At 45.9% G+C, this 11,371-nt stretch overlaps 1 protein-coding gene across 1 annotated transcript in view; it reads left to right on the plus strand.

Moving 5' to 3' along the window:
* The window catches only part of LOC109295500 (tetraspanin-15-like), a 245,193-nt gene that overhangs the window by 43,761 nt on the left and 190,061 nt on the right, over window positions 1-11,371 (plus strand). The window contains exon 2 of the mRNA XM_019514372.1: window positions 1,218-1,403. Within this exon, the coding sequence (XP_019369917.1) occupies window positions 1,218-1,403 (186 nt within the window). The remainder of the gene's footprint in view (window positions 1-1,217; window positions 1,404-11,371) is intronic.

The following is an 11,371-nucleotide window of genomic DNA, read 5'->3' on the forward strand; positions in this document are numbered from 1 at the left end:
CCCAGCAGCAGGAAGGGAAGGGGAGGGGAGGGCGCACTGCAGTCCCTGGGCTCTGGGGCGGGGGGGCGGGGGCTGGTGCTTCCCTCTGCGGCAGTGGTGCCTCCCACAGGCACCCGGCTCGGGTGGTCCCAGGGGGCACGGCAGCCCCAGTGGGAAGCACTGTCAGCTACTGGGCACATTCTGTCCTCATTGAACCCAGGAGGAGTTGGGGGTGCGCAGCAACTTTGAAAGCCAGATTGCATGCGTTTGCCTTGGTGCTCAGAGAGGTGCAGTACGTTATTGAAATGTGCATGCAAGTGCCTTCAAAACTCCTGTTCATGAGCTCCTTTGGGGTTCCCTACATTTGCTTGCCATTAGGCCTCCAGCTCATCTTTCACTTTCTGTGTGTTTGTATGTGTGTGTGTGTAAGTGTGTGTGTATGAGAGAGAGAGAAATACAATATTTTGTCACTTCAGTGAAACAATAAGATACCTTTTTAAGGCAGAATTGCTGCTCCAAGTACCTTTCCCAGGCCAGGGAACAGAAGCCCAGCCCTGACAGCATCAGCTCCTGGAGGGAACAGTAGAACGTAGCACAGGCTCCTGTGCTGGGTTTCCATACCTGTTCTCACCCCCAACATCCTAAGTCATTTGCACACATGAAGTGGTTCATTTTTTGTAAGTGTCAGCTATCGAGGGGCTTCAGTGGCAACTCTTGGGTTCAGATTTCAAACCTTCGAATGTTTGAATCCATTCCCTTAACTCCACCCCCACTTGCAAAAAAAAACAGATTCAAATTTGGATTGCAAACTTGCATCTTTTTGGAGAAGTAGGGATCTGTAGAAATGCAACATTCTTAACTTGAGTTTGGAAGCCTAGTACTTTTGTTTTCCTGGCTTGTCTGCCCAGGAGAACTTCATCAACTTCATTTCCAGTGGATTCAGCCTTGATACATCATCAAAGATACTTGGATGCATTCCCCTCACTCTGGTACTCACATCAGAGCCAAAGTGCTGCAAATGGGGATTTTAGACCCCTGTTCTTTGTGGTTACAATAGCAAATCAGCTTTTCCAACCATCTGTAGTAGTAGGATGGCAAGAGGGCAACCGGAACTGGACTCTGCTGAGGGTTACTCTCTGATTCATTACCTTACTCTCTTTGTTTTTCCATTTATGTGTCATTGGTGTTGTATTGTAACCCTGCTGCCCCCAAGCCTGACCCCTGTGTTTCCATTGCAGATCATAGGTCTGGTGATTCTGTGCATTGGCATATATGCAGAAGTGGAGAGGCAGAAGCACAAAACCTTGGAAGGGATCTTCCTGGCTCCAGCTGTGATCCTGCTTCTCTTGGGCATCACCATGTTTGTTGTTTCCTTCATCGGGACGGTTGGATCCCTCAGAGACAACCGGACACTGCTGAAGATGGTAAGGCCTTCCTCCCTGTTTCATTCTACATGGTGTAGCCTGAGTCCTGTGTCTTACAGGCTGTGGGTCAGTCAGCAGCCCAGGATCTATCCAAACCAGAAACTGAATGAGTTTCCTTCCATATCACTTGTGGCTTTTCATATATTGGTGCAGAGTCGTCTTACAACAAAGTGAACAAGGGAAAGAAAGGGTGGCCTGGTCTGTAGCATTTCCTTCATACCAACATCTTTTAGGGAACCTGTTTGACATGGAAGGACTCTAGTAAGTGAAGCGTTATGATTACATGTTTATGGGTGGCACTGAAGTGATGACCTGCTGTTGCTGAATAGGTAACGTTTGCCTTCATGACCATTGATCTAAATACATTGAATGCGGTTTTCTTTTTGCTGCCAGCTGTTAGTATGCAGCTGAATCCATTTTCTGCAAAAATATATCCAGGTCACTGTGTAAACCCTGATCCACAGTGGCTTTGAGCTGATCCACAGTATGCTTGATGTGTAAACCCTGATCCACAGTATGTTTGAAGAACCAGGGTGTAAAACTGAGCCCTCATGCTGCATCAGAGGTGTTTATGGATCATTTCTTCCCCAGTATATGGTGGGCTGGGTAGAAGTGGGAGCTGAACACCTGAGAGAATGTGTGACTCCTGCTCATTTAGGTTCACCATGCTGACGAGCAGCAATTCAAGGAAGCAAACATTTGTGTTAGTGCCAGGTGTTAATTAAAGGAAACTTTCATCAGTAACAAATGGAGAGGCCAAGGGTGGCCAAACATATTCCTCCCCAGTTGCCTTTTCCCTTGGTCCAAAAGCTAGGCTAGCCTCGAGTTTTGTTTGTCCCATCCTCCGCCTCCTCTGTATTTGCCATCCTCTGCTCCAGCCACACCTTCACATGGCTTCCTCCCACCTCTGCCCCATAAGTTTAAGGCAAGCCATTGGTGTTCCCTGTGGTGGAATATGATGCTCTTGGGCATTGCAGTCCTACATAATGTGTTTGCCTGGAAGGACTCTGATATGTGCAGATCAGAAGAGAAGCCAGTGTGGCAGCAACAGCCTGCCTGGTATATTTTAATTTCAGAGCTGGTGCCTAAGCCTCTTCTCATTATCTGTGGTTGAATGCCTGACAGTATCTGCAGGATGTGCTGTGGGGTTCCTTCTGGGTTCAAACACTAAGTTATTTTAGGGATGTAATTCCAGCTCTGGCTTAGCAAACTCTCTGCTGGTAAGTTTATTTCAGCTCTGACAGTTCAAAGAGCAACTAGCTTCACTTCCTTTTGCAGAGCAGTTTTAATGGGAGGGAAATTTTCCCTTTTTACTAAAAACTCCAAGAGATACAAGACACAGGGGACCAAGCACCGGGCTTAGTTCTTAACTTTTTCCCAAAGGGTGAGTCGGAGCTTTGTGGTGCTGCCGTTGTTGGACAGCTGTGGCTCACTGCAGTTTATCGTGTACCTTTACTGTTGGGGTGAAATGTGCCCAGGATGGTAGTCCCTTCTGAGGCCATGATAGGTGCAGGGGTTTCTGTGAAACTTCACCTCAAACTGTTCAAAGCAAAACTCATGACACTTATGGGTGTTAAGTGGGGCGTGTAGGTTGTAGCCGTGCTGGTCTAAGGACACAGGCAGACAAGGTTCTTTGGGTGAATCTGTTATCTTTTATTAGACCAACTAAGTAGTTGGAGAAATATATCTTAGTAAGCTTTCAGGTTAAAAACCCTTCATCAGGCTGAGGAAGCATCTGCCGTTGGTGTGTGCTCTTCCTGGATGGAAGGAATAGTAAAGAAATTTGGGCTGTCTGGCTCTGCTCACAGCAACAGGCCTTAAAAGAGAGGTTAGAGGAGAGGTAGGCAACCCCCAGCACACATGCAAAGGCACTTTGCTTGGCATGTGCGCTGTGGGGCGGACAGCAGGGAAGGAGACAGGGCTGTGCTGCCACAACAAGGATCGGGCTCCTTGCAGCTCCCCTGCCATCTGCCCCTGGCACACCAACATCTTACTAGTCCAAGTTGTAGGTATTTTGGCGCTCTGCCCAAGACCATTGCCACCCTCTGTGTTAGAGGTTGTGGGGAGTTGTACTTTATGAGCTGGGGACTGATTAGATAAGCACCAGTGTTGGCAAAGCACCTAACCCATAGCTGGGAACTGCCCTAGCTGACGCTGCGTCCTGGGAAGTTCCCAGCTCTTTAAAATCACATGTGGCATTTGTGTTGTTTGTTTTGTAGCCATGCAGACATGCAAGGAGGCCCTTCATCAGGCTGTTGATCAGAACTGAGCCAGGGACCTCAGGGTGTCAAAGCACGAGCCTCAACTGTCTACAATAAAGAATGGGGGCCATCGGCTTGTTGGTAGTAGTAGTCCCACCCACCCAAATGCATAGACGCCCTGCTAGAGAGGGGGAAGAGGCACATGGGGTTAGTATGGGCAGCACTCACAAGGGCTGTGGAAATCATTCCTGATTTTCAGCAGTTCAGATTCCTCCTGCAGGTCACCACTTGTAATGATGAGCCTAGACAGCTTGTTAGTGAGGGCTGAACCTAGGACTTCTGGATCAGGTTGATCCGAAGCTGAACGTAGGCTGCTTGTGGGAGATACAGAATGGCGTCACTGCCAACTTCTGTCATTATACCCCCTTCCCCAGCCAGGGCTGTGTCCGTTGAAGCCAGTCCTCAGGCAAGGGTGATGGTAGTCACCTCTTGCTATTTACTGAGAGTTTCACTAGAAAACTCTAGGCTGCCAAGGGCTCTTTCAGGAATCTGCTCAAATACTGCAGAAATGGGAGCAAGTTAGATAGCCTCTGCCTGTAGCCTTCAGTAGTGCTACAGGTAAAAACCCAACCCATCAATACTGCAAATTAATATGTGCCGGCTGTTTTGAATTCTGCCTGGGATGTTGCGAATGCACAGATCAAGCTTTCTTTGTTCCACATTGCTGGGTATGACGTCAGTCTGTGGCTTTGCAACAGCTCAGTTTACACATCACTGGCTGTTCAACCTCATTCAATTCTCTCTCAGTAAGTAACTCACTTTCAGATGAATGACCTGGGATGCTCTGTAGAGCAATCTTGCTGCAGCACACGTGTACGGAATATTAATGGTCTGGATGGAGAAGTTAATGCCATTCTTCAGTCTTTATCGGCTGCCAGCCTTGTTTGATTTTTTTTCTTAATTAAACACTCCTGATAACTTATTCAGAGAGGTGTTTTGATGGCTTGTTGCTTTTAAAAATTGCACAGTCCTTGCTCTTGAATGAATATAGATATTTGCTTAAGTAAGAGAACCAATATTGTCTTTGCTTCCATAGCAATAATTGCCTATGATATATATAGTTAGCATAATATTCCAGTAGCTGGTATCTTCCCAGCATGCTTTGCAGGCATTATGCAAATACCGTTATATCATCTGTAACATGTGACTGTTTGGTCATGTTACAAGTGAATGGATAATCTCAAGGAACTCTAATGAATGGGCAAGCAGGAAGAACAGGTATTTCTAATATTACCCATTATATATATGTTATTCACATACTGCAGTGAATGATGCAAATTGCCAATTGAGGATCTTCATTTCACTGTATTTACTCATAGGAAATTCCATATGTGTATTTCAGAGCTCACAGTATTTTGCTAAACTGTTTTATGAAAGGAGCTAAATCTGAAGGAATATCCAAATTAATTGCTTTATTGCGCAGAGGCATGCTTTAGGCCATATTTACCAAACATTTTACTTTTTTAGTTGCTTTGTGTTGATTTTACTGAAAAGGGCATTTTGCAAATGTTTTTAGCATATTTTGCTTTAAATTTGATAACATAACAGTGCCTAGACATTTACAGTCACGTAGCTTCAGCAGGGGAATTGCTTCATACCACTCACTTCCGCTGGGCACTCCTGAGTGCAAAAGGGTAAGACCTGCATTGACTGACCCCCAGTAGTCGTAAATCAGATGAATCCTTCAACCAGCAGCTTTTATTTTCTGCCTTAATATTTTTTCCTGGATATTTTGGTTGCCCGTGCAGGTGCTGCATCCCTTTGCATCTTGGTTTCCTCAGCAGTCTGACACAGAGATGTCAACTGGTATAATAAGCACGTTGTCTTCCATCTTGTCACCTTTAAACGTAACTTTTAATTGCAATATGCATTTTATTTTCTTCCATGCTGCTACAACGTTTATCATTCCTTTGTCATTTTTAAGAAATATACTGTGCCGCCTTCTCCCTGACTTTAATTTTTGCCAAGAGGAATCATTTTGAGTCCTAAACTTCCAAGAAGATTCATCAGACATCTTGCATTGTTATTCTTTAGGCTGCTAAGTGCTGTTTATGGCTGACACTGTGTTTCCACTGTTCTCATCCAAGTTAGGAAGTGAAATAAAAATGACACATTACATAATGATAATTTCAGATTTATAGCAATTTGGAGGGCAGCAGATGCAAAATCTCATAAATTTCATGTAGCAAGCTGTAGACTAGATCAATTTTGCAGTTAATCATAGCCAAAAGAAAAAAAAAATCTAAAAATATTTTACTCTGGTTATCAAACGCTATATGCCTGATAGAGAGAAGAGTGATAGGGAAGTATTTTGTGAAGTTTTTGAAGTTAGCACAATAAAACAACCACCACTGCTAATGCTTTTTGTATCATGCTGCTATCCTCAGCTCCTAAAACAAATGTGCTGGCAGGGGTTGTTCAGCTGGGAGACTTCCTGTTAATTAAGGCCTTTAGCACAAGTGCTTTTGAACCTACTGTGCGAAGGATCAAAAATAAACCCAGGCTTTTATAAATTCTGCATGTAATCTGTCCACCCCATGGAAAAGTCTAACAGGATTCATTATGAATGTGAGATTTTTATGTTTACTCCTAGAGGAAAGTTTTAGAGCCTGTGAAGATGACGGTGGTGCTTTGGGGCTGGATTAATATTTAGGCCATGTCACTGTGCTGGGGCAACTGGTGAGGGGATAAGGCCTCTGTTCTGAGTCAGCAGGTGTGAAACCATTTGGGGTTGTTTTTTTATAAGCACATTTGGTTCAGCTCCCTGGTAAGGAAGTTTTCCAAAGATACTTGAGCATCTGTGGTGCTAGCAGATCCTCCTCAAAATAACTCTACTGAATCCCATTGGTTGTTTCTCTCCGCACCCCCCACAACCCTCCCCACTCTCAGGGCCATGAATAAACGTATGAAAAATCTAATTTTTTTAATGCAGAGCTAGGTGTGATTTGTCTGTGCATGCAGACATGACATGAAATTTGAGCCTTGCTGTTACATAAGGAGGAACCAACCCCTTTACATTAATTTGTGCAAGCTGATGGAGAGCTGCCTTATGACAGTCCTGTTCAAAGGAAGGCCTGCCAGTAGCCCTTTTGACTCCAGGGGCACTGTTTTGGTGATAAGTACTATTTTAGTGTGAATAAGCGGCTTGCTCCGCTAGAAAAGATCCTTACACATGCTGCAAAATCAAGAATAGCAGCAGCATCTTGCAGAATAAGGCCCCTCTCTGCCCAGATTCCCCTGTACCCTGCACCTTGGCATCTTAGTACCACACTTGAGAAATAAGAAGCACAGGGTAGATGCCTTTGTGGTGGGGTACAGAGTGTGATGTGGATCGTAGACCTTGTGGTTCACATGGCTTGGATTGGCTGAAGATAACTTGCATTATTCTTCTAGGGGTAGAGTAGGTCAGAGGAGACCTCCTGGAGTTTCTTTTTCATATGGTAAGCAACCAATGGGGTTGAATACTCCAGGCACAAACTTCCTAACCAAAAGAACAGAAGGACAATGGAACAAGCTTCCCGGGGACATTGTAGCATCTGGGTAAGCATTTGTCTGCTCTGCTTTAGGAATATCAGGGGTTTGGACTAGATGATCTCTGTGGTTCTTTTAAACCCTATGACTTTGTGAGTCTACCAGACCATGTATAAGGACTGCTCATTGCTTTGTTTCTCATCATCTTGCCCGTGACACAAAGCTGGGGGCATGACTGATGGGGGCATGGCGGGGGCACAGTGGGGGCGTGGGGGCAAGTCGGGAGCTCTCACAGGTGACCCACAGTGTCGTCAGCGGCAGGGGGGTGGAGTGGCAAGCTCTGACTGATGGTCGGCGACTGTCCACAGACACTGCCGGCAGTGTCGGTGCGATGGGGGGATGGCGGCAAGTAGCCAGAACTATCCCATGTATGGGTGCAGGCTGGGGACCAACTGGTTAAGCAGTAGCTCTGCAGAAAAGGACCTGGGGGTTACAGTGGACAATAAGCTGGATGAGCCAACAGTGTGTCCTTGTTACCAAGAAGGCTAACAGCATACTAGGCTGCACTGGTAGGAGCATTGGCAGCAGATCGAGGGAAGTGATTCTTTCCCTCTATTTGGCACTGGTGAGGCCATATCTGGAGTACTGCATCCAGTTTGGGGCCCCCCGCTATAGAAAGGATGTGGACAAATTAGAATCCAGTGGAGGGCACTGAACATGGTGAGGGGGCTGGGGCACATGATTTCTGAGGAGAGGCAGAGGGAACTGGGCTTATTTAGTCTGGAGAAGAGAAGACTGAGGGGGGATTTAAGAGCAACCATTAACTACCTGAATGGGGGTCTGAAGGAGGATGGAGCTGGACTGTTCTCAGTGGTGGAAGATGACAGAACAAGGAGCAATGGTCTCAAGTTGCAGCAAGGGAAGTTGAGGTTAGGTATTAGGAAAACCTTTCTCACGAGGAGGGTAGTAAAACACTGGGACAGGTTACCCAGAGAGGTGGTGGACTCTCCATTCTTGGAGGTTTTTAAGACCTGGCAAGACAAAACGTTGGCTGGGATGATCCAGTTAGGATTGGTTCTTCCTGTCCTCCTGAGGTCCTTTCTGACCTTCATTTTCTGTGAAATCTATGATCTCTCAAAGTAGAAGTGAATAGGCTGTAAGTGCTTGTGAAGCTTGCACCAGCTCATTGTACAAGGAGGAATTGCATCTTGCTGTGGTCTGTATCCAATGTCCATCCTTTACACTAGCCAAGGTAAGAACATCAAAAAGGGGCCTCCAGTGTCATATAATCTTTTTCTTCTCCATGCTATTCCTTAAAAAAAGCTTTTCTCAACTGGCTTTTATGGGTTACCAAATTGCAGATTAATTTTCAAAACACATACTGCTTCTTTGAAAGCTGCTTCTCTGGCACACAGAAGCATTTCGGGGTTCCAGTTGCCAGTATGTGCAAAAGTCTTGCAAGATAGTCAATTCTCCAAACATGGCCAACCAAGGTAGGCAGCCACATAATTATTTAGGTGCTTGTTCACCTTGAACCAAATCAGTGATTCATTCAGAGGCTTCCCTGTTATTACTTGCTAGAGGTAACTCTGAAGGTAGGTCATGTGCCACCTTTATTATACAGGGTCTATGGTCTAGGTAGAGCAGGAGAGTAGAAGGGGCGCATGGTTCTGCTCTCTTCTCTGCCATTGACTTGCCATATGAGTTTGGGCTGGAGCACTTCCCCTTTCCACTGTGCATTCATTCTTCCATCAATGACATGTGGCTAGTGACACTGCCAGCCTCCCAGGGATACTGTGAGGATTAATCACTCAGTCTCTAAAGCTCTTGCTGTGCCATGAGTGAAGATTCTGTGGAAATGCAAAGTGCAGCATTGGCTTAAGATCAAGCAGTTCAATTATTTTATTACTCACCACTGACACTGTGCTCAGTGGCCCACAAAATGCAGAAATAAAGATAGCCAGTGCCCTGAAGAGCTGCCAGTCTAGAAGATAGACATATATAGGAAGGTAGGAGGTCACTACTATCCCAGAGGTAGAAATAACACAAAGGATTTCTCACCCCTGTTAAGTAAAATGCAGTTTCTGTTGGAGTTATTGTGCTGATTGGCAGTAGTCTTGGAGAGCAACTGTTAGAGCTGAACTGCCTTTTGCAAGTATGTATGGAAAGCGTCAGTTGGTTTACTAGGCAAGCAGAGGATGATTTTCCTTATACCTCATGAGCCATTTCTCATCCACTGAAGTAAATTTTAGTGCTACATAACGTGTTCCCAATGTTACTCATCTCAAGGCCGGTTGGCATTATAAAATTCAGTGTAATAGTAGGCAGAACCACAAAAGAAGTCACTCAGTGCCATAATAGCTATGTATTTTCTGTGGGAGTAGATAGGTAAAACAATTTTCCTGAAATATATCCAGCCTAGATTCTTAGTTGGAAGGAGCAGGAAAGCTCTTTCCTTAATGAACAGGACCAGAAATGTAGCAACCTAGCTGTTTCATTGGATCCCGGGGCCAGACTTTCTCATGCATCTCACAGACATGTATTGGTGAATGTGCTTTTGACACCCTATTAGAAGAGATCAGAAGTTTTTTGTACAAGATGAAACTCCTGTCCAGTTGGTTGTATTTACAGCAATGTGGGAAATCTGCTTGCTACAGCCAGTCTGCCTACCCCGACCTACAACTCAGTTCCTTTGCTGTAATTCTTATGGAAGAGTTTCAACAAGCAGGGCAAAGAACACATCCTTTTTGATGAGGCAAGGTTCAAAGTTTTATTTTCAGGACCGTTGTTGTGTAGAAGTCCCCATGCACAAACTCCTGTGTGTTGGGAATTTTGTAAATGGAATTGAACCAAGCGCTCTCTGGAAGCTGTGGAGAGCACATACAAAGCTGGATAGGGAGTTACTATCCCAGTGGGTGCTGAGGGTGGATTATTTCAGAGGGTATTTTGATGCAGGAGGAGAATTCTGCATATTTTAACCGTGCATTTTCCTTAAAACACTAGTCAGTGGGCAGATAACCTATTAACTGGAGAAATGAGTGTATCGAAAATATAAGATAGGTCTAAGTCAGGTCACTAAGCAAGCAATATTGTATAAAAGACATGGCTGAGAATAGTGTACAAAAATCATTCTGCTTAAAGAGATGCTAACATTGTCACTTGATTTGCCTATTCTGTTCTTTTCATCTGCCCTTTGTCTTTTTTTTTGTCTTGCAAACTCCTTAAGGAAAGGTGCTTCATGTGCACATCACCAAACACAATGGAGCTGCAATGCTGATTTGTCATTTAGTCACAGAAACAACAGCTTAATTGTGTTACAGTTGCATCCAGAGGTCCCAGTGGAGATTGAGTACCCTGTGTACCTGGTGCTGTACAAATATGGAGTAATGACCAGCCACTCCTCTTCCAGCATTTTGTCTTGTTTGCACAGACAACTGGTTGGGGGTGGGGGTGGGGGTGCGGGCATGTGCTCCCCCTGAGATTGACCCCTGACTTGGCACCCCTTGGGACGGGGAAGATTTTTTGCCGCGTGGGCTGGCGGTGTGTTGGGCACTAAGCTGTGGCACAGAAGTATAGGAGTGGATATGGGGCTTTTGGCCTGCCCCCGGGCCCGCCCACAAATTTTGCACCCCCACCCCAACTCAAGAGGTGCCAGTCACCCCTGCTTGTTTGCTTAGATTTCAAACCGTTCAGGACCAGCAGAGGGGAAGAAGCGCATTGGAGCAGCGTCCCTGCTCGAGTATAGGCACCATATATGTCTCAGTTTTGCCGGGACAGTTCTGGATTTCAGAGGCTGTCTCAGTGTCTTGGCCACTGGAGAAAATTGAAGCAGAAGTCCCAGATCGGTGGGAACCTGCCCGCATGGCTGGCTCCTGACTTGGGAGCTGGGCACGTGTGAGCGGCTTTGTTCCAGTCCAGAGCTTTCGATTCATTTTTCTCCAGGGAGCCCAGTCAATGGGCTGCTTCCTGGTCTGGACACTGCCGTGCTGTGAACCGAGTCATTTGTGCAATAGAGTCAGGGGAGGGGTGCGTGCAGGAAGCTGTGGGGTCGGGGCTGTGTATGTGTGCGCAGTGTGTGGTGTGTGTATGTGTGTGTGTATGCACCATGCTGTCCTGCCCAGCCCCACTTCTAGGAGCTGTGGGGTCAAGGGTATGTGTGTGCATACACCACACTGTCCTGCCTAGCCCTGCTCCTGGGAGCTGTGGGGTTGGGGCTGTGCATGTGTGTGTGGGTGG

This window comes from Gavialis gangeticus, unplaced genomic scaffold (assembly GCF_001723915.1).
Source record: "Gavialis gangeticus isolate Ggan-Ray unplaced genomic scaffold, GavGan_comp1, whole genome shotgun sequence".
NCBI classification, from domain to species: domain Eukaryota; kingdom Metazoa; phylum Chordata; order Crocodylia; family Gavialidae; genus Gavialis; species Gavialis gangeticus.